General features: G+C 36.0%; 2 protein-coding genes across 3 annotated transcripts; both read right to left on the bottom strand.

Moving 5' to 3' along the window:
- Window positions 1-520: 520 nt before the first annotated feature.
- On the bottom strand, window positions 521-13,415 carry aatf (apoptosis antagonizing transcription factor). Of its 2 annotated transcripts, none has more exons than XM_058777525.1 (12): window positions 13,264-13,415; window positions 12,376-12,546; window positions 11,814-12,200; window positions 11,534-11,671; window positions 9,394-9,508; window positions 8,829-9,060; window positions 8,329-8,493; window positions 7,973-8,056; window positions 7,773-7,840; window positions 7,609-7,689; window positions 6,816-6,887; window positions 521-758 (listed from the first exon to the last, which is right to left on the bottom strand). In XM_058777525.1, exons 1-12 carry the CDS (start codon window positions 13,346-13,348, stop codon window positions 707-709), a joined length of 1,650 nt encoding a protein of 549 aa, XP_058633508.1. In that variant the 5' UTR covers window positions 13,349-13,415; the 3' UTR covers window positions 521-706. The 2 variants fall into 2 exon arrangements, with proteins under 2 accessions (XP_058633508.1, XP_058633507.1); XM_058777524.1 differs by having other exon boundaries at window positions 522-758; window positions 11,814-12,203.
- Window positions 13,416-14,322: 907 nt separating this feature from the next.
- Window positions 14,323-19,420, bottom strand: lhx1b (LIM homeobox 1b). The gene is made up of 5 exons (XM_058776843.1): window positions 19,251-19,420; window positions 17,525-17,748; window positions 17,063-17,337; window positions 15,909-16,074; window positions 14,323-15,347 (listed from the first exon to the last, which is right to left on the bottom strand). The coding sequence occupies exons 1-5, from the start codon at window positions 19,418-19,420 to the stop codon at window positions 14,974-14,976; spliced, it is 1,209 nt and encodes a 402-aa protein (XP_058632826.1). The 3' UTR covers window positions 14,323-14,973.
- Between the last annotated feature and the right edge of the window lie 5,826 nt (window positions 19,421-25,246).

The following is a 25,246-nucleotide window of genomic DNA, read 5'->3' on the forward strand; positions in this document are numbered from 1 at the left end:
CAAAAACAGCACCTTAAATTCTAAGGATCAGAGAGGATGGGAAAAATACACATTAAAACCGTGAAAATGAGTGTAGCCCGAGATAAAATCCTGAAGGTCGGTGACTGTTTCTACCAACAGATAATCAGTGCTTGTCTTCATACTATTCTTCAGTCCTAAGAGAAATCAAATGGCAGACAGAAGGATCCGGAAACACACTTCCATTGATTTATCAATTCAGCAATCATTCTCTCATTCAGTCCCCTCGGTGTAGGTTTCACAGTCTATTCTCATACTACCTACCAACTACGACAGACCAAATTGAATCACGCCAATTCAATACCCAATTAAAATTATGGAAGCCACAACAGTCAAAGCTTGTAGTGGATAATTGAAGGAGAAGGTTTCTGATACTTCTAATCAGATTACATTACAGAATGCTTCCAAAGAGGATAAAATAAAGGTGCATATTAGTTTCACTACATGTAATCATGTACTAAGTGTAAAATTAAAGCATCAATAAAAACACTGTCTTTGTTGACAAAATGATATTTTAATACAAATAGGCACTAAATTGTGTCATTTTTACAAATCAAAAGTTCAGTTTCATTTACAGGTAGTCACAAAAACATAGGTTTAAATCTGGGTTCCCTGAAGGATTTCAACTGCAGAAGTGTGTGAGAACAATGCAGCACATACACACTGGAGTTTAAAGCCGATGTTTCAGTCAGTGTGCCATTACAGGACCATCCACAAACAGGGAACGAAACAGTTCAGACCTGAAAATAATCAGAACACAATAGGTCAGGGATCCTCAAATCTGGCCCACAAGATCCACTTTCCTGCAGAGTTTAGCTCTAACCCTAATCAAACACACCTAGCATGCTAATCAGTGTCTTCAAGATCATTAGAAAATCACAGGTAGGTTAGTTTGATCAGGGTTGGAGCTAAACTCTGCAGCAGATTGGCCCTCCAGGGAAAGATTTGAGGAACTCTGCAATAGGTTGAACACATACAGTATTTGTACTGTTCTGCTCAAAGCAACAGATTTTGTTACTGGCCAAATAATATCATTTTAAAAAGTACCATTTTTGGACACGTTATTATGGTAATACTGTCTTAGACATGTTCATATGTAAATACTATAAACCTAGTATCACAGTACACTACTCTTTACTTTGAACGTTCTATTAATCAAGGAATCCTGAAAAAAAGCATCACAGTTTCCACAAAAATATTAAGCAGCACAACTGCTCTCAACATTGATTGAAAGAAGAAATGTCCTGAGTTCTAAATCAGCATATCAGAAGGATCATGTGACACTGAAGACGAGTAATGGTTACTGAAAATTCAGTTTTTCTAACAATAGAATAAGTTATGTTTTAAAATACATTAAAATACAGCATTGTAAAAAAAAAAAAAAAAGTCACATTATCGCTGTTTTTACTGTATTTTTTAATAAAATAATTGTACGCAAATAGAGCCAATTAAGAATTAAAATCAGAAATGTTAAGCGTATACGTGTTGCATTAATTCTACTATTAAAACTTGTGTATTATTTGAGCTGTAAACTTGCTCTCATCCTGTTTATAGCTGTTTTAGGCATTCCATGGCACCAAAACTGTGAAATTGTAAAATAACCTGGTATAAAACAAGAGAAAAGAATCTATATCAAAGTGGCATGAGGAACTCAACAATCTCCCTTTAAACCATCCGTGACTAAAGGCCACAAATCCTAATAGATAAACTGTGGCCCTATTTAATGCACAGAGGACAAAAGCACACATGCACGGTCCTAAGACTGAGGTGCTAATGTCCCAGAGGGGCAGGGCTGAGGCCAGGCTAACAGGCCCATCCTTAATCCAAAATCCCTGTTAGAAATGCACAACCAGCGTTCAGGATTACAGCATGCTGCCGCCGTCACACAACTCACACATTCTGATCCAAACAGAAGATGGAGAAGCAGAGGGGTAAGGAGAGATATGCTCAGGATCAAAGGGGAAAGTTGAGAACCATCTCTGCTGATGAGGTTTACCCAGGACCCTTATGCTACCCAGAATCCCCGGCTCCCACCATCACCCCATCAGGGGCAAATGCATTGTGATTATCTCTTAAGCCCCAGCAGAATTTGTATGCTGCATGTCTGCTTGCTTGCCCTTGTGCAAGAGAGAGAGAGAGAGAGAGTGAACCCCATCCTGCAACGTCGGCATTAACATTCATGGGGCCAGTGGTGCATGTCGGGGCTATGGAGCCGGAGTTGAGATATGGCAGAGTGGCTGTGTAAGCAGACTGAGGGAGTGTGTGTTTGTGTGTATGAGTGTATCTGACTGCACAAGAAAAGGTCGCCTACAATTCCTCATCGGCAAAGGTCACCGGTCACTCTCTGATGCCATCGGCATACATCATTATTACTGTAGTTCAACGATTGTTATGTAAATAAAGACCAGTCCAGCAAGCATATGTGTTACTATGTGTGTGGCTGACAAAGGACAGGCTTCAGTTTGATTACAGTCCCAGTGTTATTAGTATGTTTACTGTTAAAAATCAGATCACTATCATGATATACTGCATGAACCCTTTGCTGTGCATTATCATTGGACTTGAACAAATTTTCCACATTTTTACATAATTTATGTATATTTTGAACCGAATGCTCCACATACGCACTGTTTGGGGTCAATACAATTATTGAATTGTTTTTACGCTAGTAAAGGCTGCATTTATTTGATCAAAAATACAGTAACAGTAATATTGTAAAAGATTATGCGAATTCACTTTTTGTTTCAGTATGTAAAAATATAATTCATTCCTGGGATGGCAAAGCTGAATTTACAGCAGCAATTACTTTAGTCTTCAGTGTCACATGATCCTCCAGAAATCATTTTATCAGATAGGTGCGTGTAAAAAAAAAAAATAATAATAATATATATATATATATATATATATATATATATATATATATATATATATATATATATATATATATATATATATATATATATATATACACTGAAAAAGTTTAAGATAAATACTGAAATGACAAAACTGAAATAAAAATATATTAAAGCTAAAAAATGACATCTAATAAAATGACAAAGGCCCATTTAAATTGTACGGTATACACATACATATATAAATATACACATATTATTTAATTATTCCCAACTAAAATCCCAATTATTCTTCCATTGCACTGTGACTAAAATCTACTTTTGTGCTTACAGATAATTCATCCATGGTTGAATAATCATTCTGAGGTGATTAGCAACCTCCATCTTTCCCATACAGACAACCTCAAGTCATCGCAAACTTAACATCAGTCGTGTCTAGTGTAGATACTCCCATGAAATGACCTACTGAGGAACTCACACACACTACAAGGCAAATAGTTTGACAAGATGTTTTGTGTTGTCTCTTGGTCTGCTTAAAGGTAAGTGTGCATGCATTATATTTCAGCACAATTCATTGCTGTCACCTTCTCGAGTGCTTCATGGTTTCGTCCTCTACGTGCTCAAGTAGCACGGCACTGTGACCGTGATCACCAGGCCAAGTCTATCCGTCACCTCCATCTCTTCATCAATCCATCCTCTCCTCTCTAATCCTGCATCTCTCTCCTCTACACCTCTCCAAACTCAGTGCAGCATATACTAGAACCCTTAAAATATCCTCAAGAATAATTACTGGGAGTGTGTGAGGAAAACGAAACAATAGGAAGACTACAGAGGGAAGATCAGTGTATTCAAGTATTCATGTGTTTAAGGCTTGATTTTGTAAGACTTTGGTTTTGTGTTTTACAGATAGGATTTCCAGGTTTTATAAAAGGAAGTTCACAAAATGTAATTCTGTCATTTACTCTCTCATATCATTCCAAACCTGTATGATTGTCTTCCAAGGAACACAAAAGTAGCAATTTAGCTCTTATTCATATAAAGTCAATATTGACAGCTCTTTAATGAAAATCATGGTAATACTGTGTAACATAACCCAAAAAGGTTTAAGAAAGAAAAAACATCTTTACCATGTTTTAGGAATAAAATGTAAAATATATATTAGATGAAAGATATATTTAAAAACCCTCTTTAAAACCTAAAACTAATTTTGTGAAAATGGATGTTAAATATATGTAATGTAACTCAAGTCTACAGAACCTAATACATAAATCGTGTAATAAAGCAAACTCTTAAATATGTATTTTGGATGTTTTTTTCCCGCTAGTGTGAAAGAGAACAATTTATGAAAGCAAAATAGCCCAAAATCTCAAAATTGACCAGTGCCAGAAAAATAAATAAATAAATAAAAGTTTTGACTGCAGTGTCTTGTTTTAAAGGGGTCATGACATGAGAAATCAAATTTGCCTTGATCTGTTGGCATATAAGAGGTCATAAATCCCGCCCTCTCCATGTAATCTAATGGGACGTGAGACAAACTAAATCAAATTAGCTAACACTTTATTTCGATAGTCCACTTTAGACATTCTACTAACAGTAAGTAACTTTGGAACTACATGTCAACTAGCAGTCATTAGAGCATTAGTAGACTGTCTGCTTAATATCTGCTAACACTTTATTTGGATGGGTCCACAACATACTGACTATGAGAAACTTCGCAAGTATATGTCAACTTATTCTACTCACTCTAATGTTAATAGACATGTAGTTGCAAATAAATGAGAATTAGTTGACATGTAGTCACAAAGTTACTTATAGTTAGTAGAATGTCTAAAGTGGACTATCAAAATAAAGCGTAACCTCAAATTACACTTCAAATCAATTTTTTCCAAAGACATTTTCTGTCATTTTAGGTAGTTCTTAGCATGCTGATGTATGTTCAAGTGTTAATTTTTATAATAAGTTTGCTTTTAATTAGTTATTTGATGCTATAAAAATGTGGTGTGGTGTCATGATTGTGAGCTTGCGACTGGGTCTGCGGGAGTTTGGGCGGGACTTTGATTCCGCGGCTCCACCTCACAATCTGCGCAGACTCGGGCTCCAAATGACAGTATACTCAAAATGTTTTGGCTTCACTTTTCTAAAGTGGAAGGAAGTGGAGAGGCGTCGTCCATCTTTTTTACAGTCTATGGTCAAAACACGTGCAATAGTGAGGGGGTGTTGTTACTGTTTCCTATGCAATGACGTTAGCCAATCATAACAGCGGCCGATTACTGAGAAGCCTTAAAGGACATGCCCCTTAAAACAGGGCATTTTAGAGAGAGGTTCAGAATGAAGGCTGAAAATAATCATGTTTTTTTTGTGCAAAAAACTTTATTAACATTATAAGTAAACCTCAAGGAACATATTAAAATACAAAATCCAAGTCATGACCCCTTTGAGGTATTTTTGTTTGTGTACTCCACTTTATATTCCTGTAACATTTAGGATGATTCTTAAATTATCAATGTTGACAACAGTTGTGCAGCTTAATATTTTTGTGGAAACCATGATACAATGTTTTTCAGGATTCTTTGATCAACAGTTCAAAAAGGTGTTTATTTTGTAACATTTTAAATGTCTTTAGTTTTGATCAATATAATATGTCCTTGCAGAATAAAAGTATTAATTTCTTTCGAAACATAAAAATAAAAAATCTTACAGACCCCAACTTTTGAACGGTAGTGTATGCACGTTGTTTAATATGAATACATTATGTTTTGATCACTCATGTGACATCAAAAAAATGTAGCTACTAAACACCTGATCTGCACGACTGTCTTTGTGGAACCATTGGAAAACAAAACAAAAGAAAAAATGAGAAGGGGGATTAAAAGTGAAATCTTTGAAATGTGTGAGTGTTTGTGAATGTGCATGTCTCCACAGTGTGTTTGATTAGCCTGTTCTCTGTTTGAGGAGGATTACTGCTGGCTGACAGGACAGAGAAACGCACAACTGAACCATTAATTAAACAGATGCACACGCACACAACTACAACTTCCTGCTGGTGTCCCCACGGCATAAAAAGCCCGCTCAAATCATATACCTACTGAAGATGCTTTGACGGTTAAAAGGACAAGTCACCCAAAAAATGAAAGTTGTAATTTATTCACCGTTGTTGTTCCAAACTTGTTTTTTTTTCTTCCATGGAGCACAAAATGGAACATTTAGCAGAATGTTCTAGCTGTTCTAACATATAATATTAAAACAGGTTTAAGCCCCGTTTACACTAGTGCGTTTTCGATTTAAAACGCATAACTTTTGCTATGGTTACGCCTATAGTTTACACCGGCGTTTTTCGAGGTTGAAAACGTAGACTTTTGAAAACGCTGCAGACCCTGTTTTAGTTTGAAAACTGTTTCAGTGTAAACAGACCAAAACGGATACTTTTGAAAACGATGGCATGGCTGCCCACATTCGTATCCTTGACAACCGTGTAAACAATGCATTGCGTTTTCGGTTGTGTAGTGTAAGCGGAAATCGTTTCGGAAATGCCAGTGTAAACGGGGATCGTTTTCATTCTAAAATGCTGTTTTAAAACGAAAACGCACAAGTGTAAACGGGGCCGGTCTATTTATCGCATAAAGCGATGAAAGTTTAGTTTCAGAATACTTCAAAGAATATAGCGCACAATTCATGTAAACTGCTTTTCGGGTGCTTCTTTGTTTTGTTTTGGGGTTTTTTGTGTGTCCACATCTACCTTTGTTTTATGGAAAACAGCAGCTGTGATTTTATGCTAAACATATTGTGTTCCACAGCGTTAGGGTGAGTAAACGGTGACAGATTCTCATTCTTGAGTGAACTATGCCTTTAGATAACTATACATCTTATGTGTATGATCAGATGTCTAACTGATATCTCAGCAGATGGAGAAAATCAGACATAAGGAGAACATAAGACATCACTCACCGGGCATCATCACTCATGCTGCTGTTGTCTATTGGAGCCATGAAATTCATCAGCTTACTGTGAATGTGAAACCTAACAAGAATGACAAGTATAAACACAAACTGAATTGTGACGTTGCATTGTGAGCACACTCAGCCTGACTGAATCTGAACTCATTTACATGACAAACACACAATTAAAGGAGATGTTTGATAGATGATATCTGCTGCTTATTCAAAGGAAACAACCCATTTCATTCCGGTAATACCATCAATCTGGGCATAAATGAATGAATTTTTATGCTGCTAAATATTAGCACATAATTTTCTGATTTGATTAGATGACGTAACAACTTAAAATGAAATAAAAGCGGATTTATTTTAGTTTATTTTCTTGGCTTTTAAATATACATCTAAATATGTATGTTTTTATTCATTTTTATTTCGACTTTTTTTTAGTTGAGTAAAAACTAGTAGTAAAAACTACTTGGGACGAACATGTTTTTATGCATTTAGTTTTAGTTAACTATAATATCCTTGCATGAAAGAACTGCAATACTTGTGCTGTAGCATTAAAAACAATAAAATTATTGTAGATATATGTGAATTTTGCAAAGCATGTCAATAAAAAATACTTTGTTTAAAGGAAAAGCCTGTTTTACATTAATGAGAATATCCTGTCTGACAAATTAATGATAAAAATTCAATTCAATTCTTAATTTTTAAGAATTGGGGGGGTATGGCATCATTGACAGGTATTGTGAGATTCACTATACTGTACACATCTCGATTCTTTTAGGAGAATAACAACTTACCTGATCTTCCTGCCTTTGCTGGCTTTGGTGTCCACCTTCTTCTTGATTTTACTACGTAGTTTCTGGATGGCAAGCCACTGCCTGTGAGATCAGAGGTTGAGTTATTATGATCGAATGTGAATGACACATGAAACATGTACATACACGCACATACACACACTCACTTTCCCATGGCCACTTGATCATTGGGGTCTGTCGCACTTGTTTTACGCTCAATAAGCTCTCGAAGTAGCTGTGAATAAAGGAGAAAGAGATCCCTGACGTCACATGACTCTACTACTTTCTTTATAACTACACAACAGCATCAGCATCATTGATGACAAAGTAACCGCACAATAACAATTCATCCTGTCTGTTTTCTTACCTGGTGGTAAAAGTCATCATCATCAAAAATCTCCTCGTCCAGATCTTTAAGGTGTACGTTAGCTTTCAGTGCCAGTTCAGCTGCCTGAAACAACAGAGAGTGAGCTCAATGAGTCTCCTAGCATGATGGGGAATGTTACTTTTAAAAGTAGTTTTACACTCTACAATTAAACCAACAGATACAATTAAATCAATACAATTAAATCAACACATAATCTACTGAAACGGCTGGGTTGATTAGCCTAAAAGTGTTTTGCACTGCTATAACGCTATAGCTAATGTGGTTTTCTTACAACTAGAGAACAGCAGATTCGATTAAAAAGAGAACTGCCTTTTAAAAGCAGAGCAGTGTCTTACCTCTCCCTCTGTGATGCTGCTGTCTATTTCAGGGGTGATAGGCTCCGGCTTCCCCAGAACTCTGTATTCAGACCTGCGTGTGTGTGTACGTCTCACCAGCCTCTCTTTGTCCATTAAAACCTGCTCCACCTGTGTGAGGATGTTCCTGTCAAATGCTCCAAAACCCTGCACGATTGGAAACACAAAGAGATAGTAAATTACTGAAGATATTTACATGTAAAGCAGTGACAGCAGAATCCTACTGTGTGACATTTAAAAACACATATGTATATAATATAATATAATAAATAATATAACATAATTAATATAACATAACATAATATTTAGTTGGGACACCTGACCATTACACTAACTTGGACTTTAATGGCATTGCCTTCTAAATACATAGACATTGATTTTAAGTTGGACATCCCTTTGCAGCAATAACAGCTTTGACTCTTTTGGGAAGGCTTTATACACAAGATTTCGGAGTGTGTTTTTTTATTTATTTTATTTTTTACCTTTTTGCTCTTGCCCGTTGTGAGTCGCGTCTTGTCGTACCATTTCTGCAGGGTGGCATCACGGTAAGGCAGAAAAGCAGCAAATCGTTTGGCCATAAAGTTGGGATACTCTGCCATTTCCAGTTTTCGTTTGGGGGGTCCATTTCGCACTGTTTCCTGTTCTTCCTCTTGGCCATCATCCCCAGTTTCCATATCATCCTCACTGTTAATCTCTTCATCATCTTTAGCACTGCTGCATGTGAAAATAGAGATTTAAATAAGAAAATTGAATACTTATGGAATACAACTGTCATAGATTCATTTCCATTGATAATTCACAATTTCTATTTGTGGGAAGTAGAAAAAGAATGAGGCAGTACGTAAAAAAAAAATGTGGAACTATAGTCAATTAACATTACCAGATATTTAACAATGTATACAGCATGGTTATATAGTACTCCAAAGTAATCTGAAGAATACCATGGTAATAATTTCTTAATAATAGTCTTTGAAGGGGTAGTTCACACACAATGTTAAATTTCTATCAACATTTTACTAATACAACTTTAAAAGCAGAATTAGGTACCTGCTTTCTCCCCATGTCTTTCCCTGAGAGATGGCTCTGGTTTCAGGGTTTTGGTAGAGCAGCAGATCTTGGAGTTCCAGCAGAGATCTTTGTAGAGCCTTTAGGGCTTTATGACCTACCACACACAGATACGAGCTTATCATACAGCACATGTCGAAAACAGCATCAATTCAGCACACTTCTGTAAATGCAGGGTCATTACAACTCACCTCCTCTGATCTTAGTCATCCCCCCACTACACCAGTTAAAAACATCAAAATGCATGAAGAAATGAACTCTACAGCCCAAGGCACACAAGCCATCAAACAAGATACTGATTCCATGGCACAGAAAACAAGCTTAAGTTGAAGTGTGTCATTTTGATTTTAAAATGCTGTAAGGGACATGTAGAAATTAGCCATTTGAGGTTTAGGAGAGGTCTGCTATCATTTCTCTAACTATCAGACCTAAGCTTTTCAGCCTTACGATGAACAAAAACTCCACAGACTTCAATTGGAGGAACCAGTTCCATTTCTATAGATCAATGTATAATACGCTGTCACAAAAAGGTGCTGTCACTGGAACGGTACCCTTTCACAAGGTACTAATAAGTACTTTTTAGCTTTTGTACCCTAGGTTACTATTCCTACTATTTGTAACTTGTAACTTGAGACTAAATGGTCATCTCTTTTGACTTGGGCCAATAAGCAACGACCCAGGACACCCTAGAAACCACAAGCAATTAAAAAAATATATATATATATAAAAAAAAACACTCAAAACATCTTAGCAATTGTATAGCAATTCCCTGGCAACAACCCACAACACCCTACTTCCAAGTAGTGTTGTCACAGTACCAAAATTTCTGTATTCGGTACCGATACCAGTGAAAATCCACGGTTCTCGGTACCAAAGCAAAACACAAAAACATGCTATTTAAAAAACACACTATTTTTATTAATAAAGTCAAACAAAAATAAAATGTACAAAAATCATCAATCATCAAGAACTGGGTTGACCAGGTACTCGGTGCCACCGGTACTTAAAAAAAAACCTGGTACCGTGACGTTTTAATTTTTTTAGTACCGACTTACCGGGTCTTTTCACAACACTAGTAATAGTAACACAACACTACTTCCCAAGCTTTACCTAGAAAGCATAACTACAAAAATAAAACACAAAACAAAACCTTTTTTTTCTGTCAGCAATAGTCAAACCAAGTGAACCATTTTTAAAATATTTTGAAGAAAACATGCTTCCTAGTATTCCTGCAGAGTCAACATGCAAAGCAGGGCTAGCACAACCAAGCCTATACTACAATTCACTTTACATAATGAGAACAAATAAATAAAAAGACTGAGGGGGAGGAAGGGGGTGCAGAGATTGTGCCATATTTTCTGCTAATCAAAAGTACACATGCACTTCTCCTTCCATCCCAAAGCAACACGCTGTTCAGAATTCAGGAGGACGGCCCCACATCAATCATTCATCGGCTAAAGGACCAGAGCAATAAATATGCAAATGAGAAGCAGGCAGTCTCTCTAAACAGCCAGATCTGCTTAAGGAAGGAGGAGCACAAACATATTAATTGCTCAGAGCCAGAAGAATCCTGATATTAAAACCACACGTGATGGTGGGGCTGGTTGTTGACTGCACAGAAGATGTGAGGTTTAAACGATGAAAAAGGTAGAAATTTAACTGCATCCTCAATTAACTCAAGAGAAGACACAGCATGGGAGAATTAAAAATTTGTTTTATGCCTTATACATGTCTGCTTGAGCCATCTTTAGGAGAACTCCTGTATATACATTGCCGTTCAAAAGTTCACATTTTAAAAATGTGATTTTTTTTTTTACCATGAATTTTACTCTAGTCTTCAGAAATCATTCATATACGCTTGATGCTCATTTTCATATTATCATCAATGGTTGTGCTGCTTACTACTTTTGCAGAAACTATGACATTCTCGGACAAAGAACAGCATTTATTCGAAATATTATTTTTTGCAACATTTTTCAAGACTTTTGATTAATTTAATGCAACAATGCTGAATAAAAGCATTAATTTCTTTAAAAATATCTTTACAGTCATTATTTGACTTTATGGACCACAAAATCTTTATGGTCAGAAGCAGAAAATATTTTTCATTGTATTCACTTACTATTTTTTAAAGCTTCAGCATACTCAGTCCCTCCCCTGCTCTTGAACTCTGGGAATGTCTGTGGCTGTGGAAGCTGATTGGCTGTCACAAGAGCTTTCTGCATTTTGATTCGCCTTTCGAGCATCTGGTCCCAAAGAGCTGTGGAGATTTGAAAACAGCATAAAGTTGAGTAAAGTTTTTTTGGTAGTTTCTATTTGTCTTATAATAGTTTTCTATAAATGTATTCTTGTTATTTATTCATTTATTTGTTGCACATCTGAATGCGGGAAAATATCCATACCAAGCTGATTTTTCACCGCTTTCCCTTTTTCAACCTCTTCATCAACTTTCTCTTTAGAGAAGGTCCTCAGGACTGTTTCCTCCTCTTCATCTTCCTCCTCAGTGCCTTCCTCACTCTCTCCTTCACTGTCAGCTGATTCCTCGTCTTCCTCACTTTCTCCCAGATCATCCATTCCCTTTGTGAGTTTCATAAAGTCTGTGCGCTTCATTTTAGAGACTAAGCTGGACATCTGTGAGCTATCATCTGCATTAAGATCCTCCTCATCATCGTCTTGTTCGTCTTCACCCTCGTCGTCATCACCATCTTCATCTTCATCGTCCTCATCATCTTTGATGCACTCCATGTGCTTGTCCAGCATTTCATTTTCATCATCATCATCATCATCATCTGCTGAAAATGTTCATAGAGATGTTAGTTAATCCAACTCAGCTTTTAACGCACAGATTACTAGTTAGTTGATTTTTCAAAACATGTATACAATGTTGGGTTTTCAAAACATCAGTATTTTTATTCAACGGGTTCGTCATTCAGTTTTTTCAACAATCAGACATTTTCACCTCACCTGATCCATCCAACTCTTTCTGTAGATCTTTTCTGGATGTAGCCTTGCCATGATATCGACGATCACCATCAGCCAGTATTACAGCAGAGCGCTTCCGCAGATGGCCAGATAAAAGTTCTTCATCATTATCTCCACCTTCATCAAACTTCTCTATGACTTTGGCTTTTGTCTCTGCAGTTCACAAAAACGATGTATTGTTGTTTAGTTGAGCTAAGTACACATGGACTTTTACAGTCACATAATTATATCAACAATTAGTGAAACCAGCATGTAAGATAAAGATTTTGACTATATCACCATACAATAACAATGTCTATATACCATAAACAATAAATAAAATTCATAAAATGGCTTTTACAGTGGTCGTAACAATATACTGTAATAATTATCAGAAGGCCATGCTCTAATACATAAAATATTTTTTTTATGAACTATTGTTCTTATATACAAGGTACAGTTATTGTATCATATGGTAATACCATAACTGAATACCATATTAATATACTGTACCATGATATTTACGTGATACTTAATAAGAAAAACCCGGCACTACCACAGCACACAGAATACACATGTGCCATTGATAGACACGGTACATTCTTTTAGTGGAAGCTTAAAATAAGGTAAGTATACAAGTAAACATTCTAACAGAATTACACGTGAAAATAAAAGAACATTATGGCAATCATATGTATTACTAGCCTATTAAATGTCATGAGTCGCTGGTCTTAATTAATAAGTGTAAAGTAAAGCTGCTTCTCAGTAAAGTACAGACGAGCATGCAGACACATCGTGCTAATGTTGGAGGTGACAAGATTTTCTATTATAATAACGCTGAAATGGTTTACAACACACTAGATAAACGGATATGATTTTAATGTATAATACCTTCATCTTGGTCGTCCTCTGGATCCACGAAGTTTGGTAAAGGATTTAACAAATCCTCGAGCTGCTGTGATATAGAGGCTGCCATGTCTGTCCCACGAGCTAACTCTGCCGTGACGTCATCAGAGCGCGCCGGGGGAAGCTCTTTTGGTAGAAAACAGGTTGTTGTTTAAAATGCTCAGAACACAGTCGATTTCACATTAAAAAACTTTAACAACGCGACGAAATGTAAGTGAACTAATTTGGACATTGTTGTGTCTTAGATAAACATAGCAAATTACGTGATCAAAACTGTGGGTCTGGAGAAAATCTTTTTTTTCTTAGTAGATGTTTTTTTATCACCTTTATGTTAAACAGAGACTTGTTGAAGAGATATGTTGTAAAGGTTACTTGATATAGAATTAAATGTAACATCTTAAATTACATTTATTTAAATTATTTAGGTAGGCTATAGTTTATACTGCCTTCATGTTTTTTTTTTTTCGATAAGGTCTGGTTAAAAAAAAAATCAGCAAACAAAATTAAGCAGTAGGACTTAAAATAAAGAGGTAGTAAATTATATATATTTGTAGTTTTTATGAACATTGTATTTTCTTTTTCTACACCATTATTGTTGTATTATTACATTTTGCTGCATGGAGGACCTCCTTACACTGACATTATCAAGTTATAAAATAGAATCAACAAAAACTACCCTTTTGTCATTTTTTTGTTTCGCAAGAATGCTTATATGTCGTCCCTTTTTGTTCTCCAGACTCTGCTGTGGGTGTTTTCTTTCTTTCTTTCTTTCAGTTTTATTACAGATTATAAAATGCCACACTGTAGGATTATCATATAACCCTAATTCAGAGACTAACGCATGTAAATCAATTTCAAGACTAGAGCAAGAAATGCAATTTATGTATTTGTGCTTCATTTGTCAACATGAATTTATGGTTTTGTGTAGTGTATTCTTTGTGCAAACACAATATCATACAAACTAGTACAGTGAATCACAACTCAAATATAAATTAAATTAATACAAAAGTTTGGTTTCTTGCTTGAAGAAAAAGTTTATGTCAGTATCAAGAGGTTTTTGTTGTTGTTGTTGTTGTTTAAGTCATTGTTGATATTTAAACCCCTGAAGAAAATATATGTAAACAATTGACTGCTCTCTGTCCACTGACTATATGAAATCATTTTTAGAAGGTAGACTTTGTCTTATAATTCAAGTCATATTTCATTTCAAATAAAGGGTTTGTCCCAACAGTTTTAAGTTTCCCTTTTAAAGGCAAACACTCTGAGATTTGGTGGAACTCATAATGGAGACATAACTGCACCACATCGAGAGCAGAGAAAGATTTTGGTGTGAGATGATTTCAAGTGTCATTATGGCAAAGCCTTAAAAGGCAAAGAGGTCTGAGTCGTCAGATTATGATGCACATGTGAACAGACACACCAGGTGTTGTAAATATAAACATTCTGTTTCAGCTTTTCTTATACTGTCGTCTATAGCACAGCTATAAGGTCTGCAGACCAATATTTGACATTCCACTTTCAAAATACACAAATGGTGCTTAAATAGATAAATACATTAAATAAATAGGTAAACAAATGAACAAATAAATAGACAATTATGTCAATAAATTAACTAAATAGAAATATTGTCGCTAGAAAATCACACATGAACAGTACATATCCACATTTTTGTGTCCTGAATTAGTCTGTTGTTTGCTACCAAACTGTCCCCTCGTTCATCTCTGAGGACAGTTGATTGCTGTATCCGTTGCCACTGAGAGAGTTCAGGGATGTGAAGGGTGGAGTGGAGTCACACATGTCAGTGGAGATACTGTGGATGGAGGTGGGTGCGCTGGGCTCTGGGCTGGGGGAGTCCCCTGGGTGATGCGATATCATCTCGCTGAAGCAGTGTGTCTCATTGGAGGGGTGATGTGCTCCGTGATGGTGGTCCATACTCCCTAGAGGGGTTCCAGCTGGGCCAGAGGAGGGCATGAATCCTAGATCACCTGGAGTCTGGGCTTGAGAGGATGGCGGACCTTGAGAGAAGTAGTCGTAGTTTGATCCTGGGCCATAATATTCACCTTGATAGTCTGTAACAAAAATGGTGGTCATCAAATGTTATAATTCAAGATTTCCAATTATACCCATAATACAACATAGGCAAAACATAATAACGACCATTTGTCAACTGAAATCGGTTCAATCAGTGTGAATGTAATTACTGTGTTTTGATTTTGTAGGGCAGTACATGGTGAAAAACAGAACAACCGTAGGAGTGCTCAATATTTTTGTGTATTATTTCTATTAATACAAAAATTAATTCTTTTTATTTTATTTTGTGCAACACATACAAGCTCGTATTTATTTATTTACTTATTTTCATTTATTTTGCTTTTTGTAAACATGGAAACGTCAATTGTGAAATAAATTGTTTTCAATACAGAAGCGGATGATCATATATACAGTATAGATTATATTTTGATTGCATATATAAATGATCAGTCTTAAATTCTTAAATAAAATAGTTTGTTTCAACTTAGACTATGTATGGTATCACAGCATGGACACAATAATGCTATAAATTGTTATAGCCTATACCATTCGGTTGTGATGCATTCTTTTCTGATTAATATTCATGAACATGAACTAACCTCCATAATAAGAGAAATGGCCGTTGGCCAAGAGCTCTCCTGGTTCCATGCGATCGCCCAGCGCTCTCATTCTCCGCGGACTGCGGAAGAACATGTGTCTTCTGGTGCCCAGCGCGCTCAGCTGCTTCATGCGCCTCTCTTTAGAGCGCCGATTCTGAAACCACACCTGCACAAACGAAACGGGACATTAGTTTCCAGATTAATAAACCCCCAAAAGATCATTTAGAGCAACGTTGTCGTTTGATAGTACGTGGGAAACCTAAGATCTAAGCAAAAAAAAAAAGGCTATATCGCTATAATCCATCAAAAAATGAGTCAAAATAAAAATGCGAAAAAAGGAGTAGGCTATTTGGTGTTCATGCCCAAATCACTTGTCATTATAGGGTGCCACATAATTCTTTCCATGTTATAGTACCTAGCCTACTTAAAACCCCATTCGTTCAATATTCAAACCAGCAGTAGGCCTATGGTATGTTATCTGGTCTTTTTGTAAGACGTCAGACAATTGCAGGCTATTTGCATCATGCCTATTATCCCATCTAGTGGACAACTTTAAAATGTATTGTCATTGCAGTCATTATAACCGGGCAATTAAAGTAGGCTACTTGTAAGTTCTTCCAAATTTGATCATAGCTTACGCCATTAGTAAATACTGGCATATTAAACGAATAGTTCCGGCTCTAAAATCTGATTGGACGAGCCGCGGACGAAGGCGTAAAATAGCCAAACAAACCTGTGTCCACACACACAAGATGCATTCTATGCGCGAGGATGCTGAAACCGTAAACGGCGTAAGGTAGCCTAATGTAGCCTACTTGAAGAGACAACGCTTTATTCTACTTATTAGCCTACTTAAGCATCTGTTTTTCGTGTTTTATAATATTGTTGTGGCCGCGTGTTTAATAAAAACTATTGGCAACTCAAGGCAAATGTTTTGTCGAGGCAAGTTGTGTTGACTAAATTAACTGGTTTTATTCAAGTAGCCTAAATAGGCCTATACCTACATCGATTATACATATAAAAGCCTTGCCTAAATCCGCAATTAGGATTTGATCACGGGAGTGTTCTTGGGCACCAAGCGAAGCCTAGGGCCTACTATTTCGACTTACTTTTCCCTTTATTTTATTTTTTTTTTTTTCTTTGTAGCTACTTGCCTGAATTACTCTCATATTGAGGCCTGTCTCTTGTGCCAGCTGCTCTCGTATGTGTCTGGTAGGTTTGGGGGTGGCGGCGAAAGCGGCTTTCAGAGTCTCCAGCTGCTTGGCTTTGATAGTAGTCCGCGGCCCGCGACGTTTGCCACCCAGATTCTGCTCGTCGTTTTCATTGTTGCAGACCTCCTTGTCCGACATGTGTCCAGTCTCAGAGTCTTTACAGTCGTCCTGTGGATCTTGAGATTCTGGAGATAAGCTCGGGTCACTGCACGTAGTAACTGTAAAAAGCACAGCCGTTAAAAAAGCTGTCAAAATGCTTTGTGCCACACATTCGAAGACAACACGTAATCAGATACTGAAATAACAATAGAGTCTAGCATTATAAAAATTACATAGCCTACAGAATCAGTAGAACTTGGCAATATTTATCTCGTAAACAGGGCTTCAGTGGCCAAAATTACTCACTTGACAGAAGGTTTGTGTCTTTTCCGATGCTGTTATTCACGTAATCCTCCTTGCAGACAAATTTATATTCATCAAGAATGTACAGTTCTTCGCCAGTGGAAAGCTGTTTATTGCACATGACGCAGGTGAAACAGTTCAGGTGAAAGACTTTGCTTCGCGCTTTCCGAACTAGATCACTGGGCGAGATTCCCTGCGCGCAGCCTCCACATTTAGTGCCGTAACGTCTGCAGAGAATTAAAACAAAGTCAAAATCACAAACAAACAGACACCTAATGTTATAGTTTTTGTCATTTCACGAAAAGTAGGTTTACCGATACCTAGTTTTTTTTTTTTTTTTGGTTTGATTTCATTCTTAATTAAACAGCAAGCATATGCATAGCTACAGGTCTACACATTAATTTACAGTAATAGGCTAAATAAATAAAACAACTGACAGTGGTTGCCAGTACCTTGTCATAAAAATACTGTGACGGTTTTACAAGAATTAGCCTACAGACAATGGTAACTTAACTTTACATTCATGTATCAACCTATTTGAGTTATTAAAACCTTTATGCTGCATATACTGTAAAAAATAACTGATAATAACACAGTGGTGCGACTGAAAACCTTTATCAAAATTTTACCTCTCCAACAACTGGTAAATAATAAAGAGCACAATAAGAGAAAAGCACCAGGGTAACACACTTAAATAGGCTATTGCAACAAACATTAACTAAGCAACATGCAATGTAAAACATTCCAATGCATAAAACAGATAAATAAAAATAAGAAGATACTAAAATAAAATCCAAATGTGATGGTTCCTGCGGGGAATTCTGGGAACGACCTTTTTTTTTCTTTTTCTTTTTTATCAATGGTTTGCTGAATTGTTACGTTAGCCTAATGAATTATCTTTGTAATTTTTTTTTTAAAGGTTCACACTTTTACATCTAAAACATTTTACAAACAAATTGCACAGTGTTCTTCATCATATAATTATTTACCCTGGTAATTTAAATTAAACAATTAACATGCACTTTGTTTGTTGTACTTTTTTTTCTGTTAAAATTGCACGGACTGCTGTAGTCTAAAGAATTATTCGATTCTTTCAGAGCTGCTGATATGTTCAACATTGCTTTGACAGAATGCATTAACAGAATATCCTCTTGCAAACTTCGCAAGCGACAATATACATTCTTTTGTCTCTGGGCGTGCATGTAAATGCAGTTCACTGAAATGGTTATCAGATGCGTGCTGACTGGATGTCTGTGGTTTTCCTCTCGAGCTCATTCATTATTCAAATCCACTTATCGCATCTTTGCTCGAGCTTTTGCAAACAAACGCATGTGCTAAGGAAGATTGAGGCGAGGCAGGGCACACATCCGTCAGGTTCTGGTGCAAATCTCATCCCCTGCCTGTCTGACACTCATACCTTGTAAACAAAGAGAACTGTTTTAGTCTGTCACCTAACAAGTTGTCTAGAATTCAGGAGATTGTAAATGTAAAATGTAATGCTCTCCAGTTGCATAAATTGTTTTTGTTTGCATTTATTATTATAGCTATGCTGTTTTATATAGGGTTTACATAAATGTGTTTTTAACGAATTCATTTTATTATTATTATTTTTTGCATATATAAATGGAAAAAATCTAGTTCAAGTTTTAATATGCCACAAAAAGGTCCGTATAGCCGCATTGCAAGAGCTAAAATGTCCTTTGATGCTTTCTTCGATTCAAATGCTCACCTGAAAAAGTCGTTTTTACAGTAGAGTCGTCCTTCTCTTGAAAAGCATCTATCAGTTAAATTGCATTTACAGTCACAACATTGCACGCATTTGGCATGCCAGGCTCTATCCAAGACGCTGAGCAGAAATCTGTCCAGAATAGGCCTCTCGCATCCAGCACAGTGGACCATATTTTGTGACTCCAGTCACCACGTTGCCGTCTTTGGTGAGAGGCAAAAATCTGTTCGTCTTGTGCCAAAAGTTAGAGAACACTACGCGGTCCTTGATCCAAGTAAACAAAAGTCATCAAAAAGGCAGGCATTGGATATAGCCTAATACAGCATCCCAAATGTTGCCTACATATAGCCTACAGCGCAGAAAAGGACAAGTGTCAGCTCCTCTTTAGACCATTAAACATACGTCGATGCTTTATCATTAAGATGAATAAAAATAAACTTCAGCTGAAGTGTTAGTTCGATCTCATGGAATGGTTACTTATTGTACAGCCTATTTAAATCGATACATGCGCGCGGAATCTCCAATGCTCCCAACGCTTGAACAGCAACAACAACAACAAAAAAAAAAACAATAAATGCGTTTAATTAGTTTTACAAAAAGTTAAAATCAGCGATTTCAAAGCATATCACATACATCCCTGGTCATTTGTGTGTATTTTCCAGTTGCATCTCGCTCTGCTTCAGTCGCTGGCATGCGTTTGGATGCTGCCGAGAGACCTTATTCCCTGCGATGTGACGTCATGTTGGAACAGAACCAATCAGATTACAGTAATTTAGGTGAACGCACTTTCCCCTGCAATTTCTGCTGTCTACAGTCCATTTGGAAACAACACATTATATTGAGTAGGCCTATTATCAAAGCAAACTTGAATGTTGACTAATTACAATTCGAAATGGAGCGGAGGAGAGTGTAGCCTATACAACTATTTTTGACCGCGGAGAAATTTCAATGCATTGTAATGTGCCTGTTTTTCGTTACTGATAAATTAGTTCATTGTTTTTAGAAATAACAATTCATAGTTCTACTTATGACACCTAAGACAATCTGACGGAATGCGGGACGTGGATATGAGTAATGCAAATATGACATTTCATATTCATATGTTCATTTTTCAATGAACTTGTAAATCAGTATAGAATTCTCTACTGATTATTGACGCTTGCAAACCTAAGGCCATTGGAAGCACAGTTGAATAGTAAAGGTTATTTGTTAGATGTTTTTATTATTATTAGGCGAATGCAAAATAAAATAAAATAAAATAAAGAGGAAAGAAAAGAAAATATGCTTTAAAATTTTACAGGTTCACTTACTGCTGTTATATTGTTAGGCAAAATTATTCTAACTAGGCTACATCAAATAGCCTATATTTATATATCCTATTATACATTTTGTCTATAGGTTAATAGATCATATGCTATATAGGCTATTAAACATTTTATATACAGCACTGTAATTTCGTTTTGTCAGCTAGGCTACATCCAGTAGATTAAATCCTATTAACACAGGGTCATTAATGAAATCGAGGCTGTTTGAAATATTTTAGTTAAGCGGTTGTGTGAATTCAGCCATAGTGATCCAGAAATTATGCACAATTGGAAAAAAAAAAAACAGGACCTGGACAGCCATGTGGGAAAAGAGGGACACGGCCGTTTCCAGCTCAGATTAATGTTCCTCTACGATTGTTCTTCAGGACGGGTGAGAGGGCAAGGATCACTAATGATTATAATATAAAGTCTCCGGCTGCTGGGAGATATTATCAGCGCGCGGGGAGCCATCAGGAGGAGCTGCAGCGAGAGATACAGCAGACAGCGAACAAGCCTCATGTCTGTATGCTCCAGATATCATTAGCCGTGGGATTTGATCTTCAACAATGCAGTGAGAGAATGTATTCTCACAAATTTATTGTTTAATCAAATCATATGTGCGTGCTTTTTGCGATAGCCAATCTTACAGAAAAAAAAAAGTTTGGAAAACATAATCATTCAAAACGTGCACAAATTTAGGGTTAACCTCTAAATCTATCGAAACACTACTATCCATAAAAATAAAGGTTCCAATGGGTTTGCGCGTTTCTATTCTTGGAAAGCCAGCGATGTCTCGGTGCTGTGTAAAGAACCCATTTTTCTTCTGTTAATGGATGATTTAGAAAAATAGCATCAATTTAGGGTTTATTTGACTTGTAACATTGTAAATTGTTGGTGCTGAAAAGCATTTAAATATTGCTTATAGAACAAGATATAAACAATAAAAGACAAAAACAATTATTTCATTACATTCTTAAAAATAAAGGTTCCAAAAGGGGGTTTTCACAGCGATGCCATAGAAGAACCAGTTTTGGTTCCCCAAAGAACCTTTCATTTCTTAAAAGAACATTTTTTTTCTTAGTCTGAAGAACATGTTAATAATCTAAAGAACCTTTTTCCACTGTAAAGAACTTTTTGTGGAATCCCATGGGTTCCATGGGAATCCAAAGGTTCTTTGTGGAACCATTGATACCAAAAAAGAACCTTTATTTTTAAGAGTGTAAAGTAAATGTGGTTGGAAATTGAGCAATTAATATCATTGGTCATTGATTGGACCAACATCAAGCACCATAAATTTAATATAAGAACATCTCAAAAATAACCATTTAAAAACTATTAAAAAACATATTGGGTTTCACTAAGAACGTTTTTCCGCTGTAAAGAGCCTTTTGTGCAATGGAAAGTTTCCATGGATGTTTCAGGTTCTTCATGCCAATAAAGGTGATGCCAATAAATAAATAAATAAATAAAATGTAAAAAATAATAATTCTTTGATGAACCATGGGACTAGCACATAATTGTTAAAAATCTTTATTATTATTCAATAAAATATTTTGAGAGCACTGCAGGAGATAAATGTCCTGTTACAGGACAGTTTCACTTTTTGTTGTGCAAGCCAGAGACAAAGATGCACATAACCACTGAAGTACAGACTTTATTTTATAGCCTATGAATGTGAAAGAGGATGTGACTTTATTCTCACCGGTGAAAATGATATCTCACCAGTGTCTGACCTGCGCTTTTGTGCCTGGAATAGATGTCAAGCAGATGAAACATATAGTCAATACACAAGAATTGTGGTCAGCCTGTGCATTCAGCTTGAAAGAATACAACTGATAGTAAAACTTAATGTCTTTTGTGCTTGAATGGTTTGTAAAGACATGGTGAGTTACAGAGCCACCCTCAAAACAATCAAATAAAAAAAAAACCATGAGTGCTTACACATCTTGTTTATTTGCCATAGCTTCAGCTTGGTTTGAATGATTTGCATGAGTCAGATTTCTTTACAATCTTGCATGACTGATATTGTTTGAGTCCTAGTCTTGTCTGCAGAGACTGTCATGGTGAACCTGACCCGCTGTATTCAGTCTCTGTTGCTGTTAGATATGAGGCTGAGCTCCCACTGTTTGTTTTGGATTCCACTTCATCTCATTAGCACGTGTTAATTACTGCTAATTGAGTTCAACAAGATGAGATGGCAACCCAGAGGGACCACCCATTCACATAATTTGCCGAAAACATAATTGATTATGATTTGCCAAATGAAACCACTTAGCGCAGTTTCAGCCTGAGTTTTCTGACTGTGCACATTTTTACTCTTTATGTGTTCTGGGGGGATGTAAATACATTTATAAAACATCAAACCATCAGTCCATTGCTTATTTCAAACCTATAAACATCATGAATCCATGATGGAAGTTATGGGATCTTTGTTATACACTATTATGCAAGCTGTATCTCTGTATAAAAAGTTGGATATATATAATATCGTTCATGTACAGTACATACAGTACACTCACATAAAGCAATATGTACTAGCATAGCTCAAATATTTAGTTGCTTGTTTTGTCACAAAATGTAAACTATATTATCACCCAGCACTAATCTGCTACATGCAACCATATAAGGCATGAAGAGATTATGAATATTAACATCATGATTTTCTGTATCCTTTACTGTATTTGTCTTAGAAGTACATGCCTGATTTTATGCACATGTTAGTAATGATATAGCCAAACCTATTAATTAGAAAGGCATGTTCACATACTTGTTCATGTAGTGGAGTGGAGTTGTAACAGTGAGACTGCAGTCTGGGTTTATTGGGATGCAGGGAGCTTGAGGTGCAGGCCAGATTGGGTGTAGAGGAAAGCAGGTTTACTTTTATGTTATTTATTCAGATTGTCCCTGTGTGGATGTACATTTATTTAATTTATATTATTTATTTTAATGTTTTATTTATCAGGGACAATGGACAGTCAAGGACTGCCCCAGAATTAGCTACAGAGATAAATTTCATCAGCTGTCCCTGCTTGAAATGAAGCTGAGTGATGTTAATGCAAGGCCTTTCTGTCTCTGTATGTATGATATGAAATGGATGCTCATTGGTCAGTGGGCTAAAATACAGAAGCAGTTATGATGAAACATAATCTACTGTATTATAATCGAAATTAGTTACGAAATTAGTTTTTAATTTCTTTAAAAAAGAAATTAGTATTCACACAAATCAAATTCACAAAACAAACACAAATTTATATGAAACTGTTAAAAGTCCATAAGCATAGTCTTTTGTAATTTATTGAAAATTTCCAGATATGAACTAATGCTAATTGCAAAGTTATTTGTATAAAAAAAAAAAAAAAAAAACACACAACCCACTATTTCACTAAAATACCATCATAGTCTTTGTTAATATTTTAAAATAGAATTTTAATTTAATATTTTGTTTTTCACTTTAATTTTAGTTAAAGTTTTAGTGATTTTTGTGTTTTTGTCATTTTATTATTATGTCTATAAATATCTCTATAAAAATTGTATTAATTGTATGTATTAATTTTTATTTAGTTTTAGTTATAAATGAATGAAAAATGTTGCATTGCCAGCCACAGCTGAAATAAAAGGTTTATATATATATATATATATATATATATATATATATGTATTTCAGTTAACAATAATCTTTTTCAAGTAACAAAAATGTACCAGCTTTAGATGAAGACCACTCAACATAAACCTTAATTCTATAAGAGCATACACTGTACATATTTCGAATGCATGATGAAACTACACAGTCTCTCTCTCCTGACAGATGGCTGGTTAAAAAGTTTGTCAAGCTTCCTTTTCTGTGTGAATGAGGCATGTATGCATGCTGTGTTCTGTCCAAAGACCCTTCACACCTGTTCTGCTTCACCTTGGTTGACATGCTAGACGCAACGGTATGAATGTAAACAATAGGGAAAGACTTCACTCTAATCCCTATTGACTGTCTCTCATTCAGCCTGCCAATTGATATCATGGATTTGTCTCACTCAATGATGTCACCGCATCAGACCGGGCCACAGTCAAACGATATTCAATCACACCAGAAATGCTGGAAGAACTCAAACTCAAAGGCATCAATTCAAATATACAGTCATGGCCAAAAATATCAGCACCCTTGGTAAATATGATGAAAGAATGAAAAAATTATTCTGCATTGTTAATCCTTTTAATCTTTTATTTAAAACATTCACAAAAATCTAACCTTTCATTGGATAATAAGAATTTAAAATGGGGGAAATGTCATTATGAAATAAATGTTTTTCTCAAATGCACATTGGCCACAATTAACGGCACCCTTTTATTCAATACTTTTTGAAACCTCCATTTGCCAGTTTAACAGCTCTAAATTTTCTCCTATAATGCCTGATGAGGTTAGAGAACACCTGACAAGAGATCAGAGACCATTCCTTCATCCAGAATCACTCCAGACCCTTTAGATTCCCAGCTCCATGTTGGTGCTTCTTCTCTTCAGTTCACTCCACTCATTTTCTACAGGGTTCAGGTTAGAGGACTGGGACACGGCCATGGCAGAAGCTTGGTTTTGTGCTCAGTGACCCATTTTTGTGTTGTTTTTGAGGTTTGTGTTTGGATTATTGTACGGTTGGAAGATCCAAACATGGCCCATTATAAGATTTCTAACAGAGTCAGTCACTTATT

Source organism: Onychostoma macrolepis, chromosome 05 (assembly GCF_012432095.1).
Source record: "Onychostoma macrolepis isolate SWU-2019 chromosome 05, ASM1243209v1, whole genome shotgun sequence".
Lineage (NCBI taxonomy): Eukaryota > Metazoa > Chordata > Actinopteri > Cypriniformes > Cyprinidae > Onychostoma > Onychostoma macrolepis.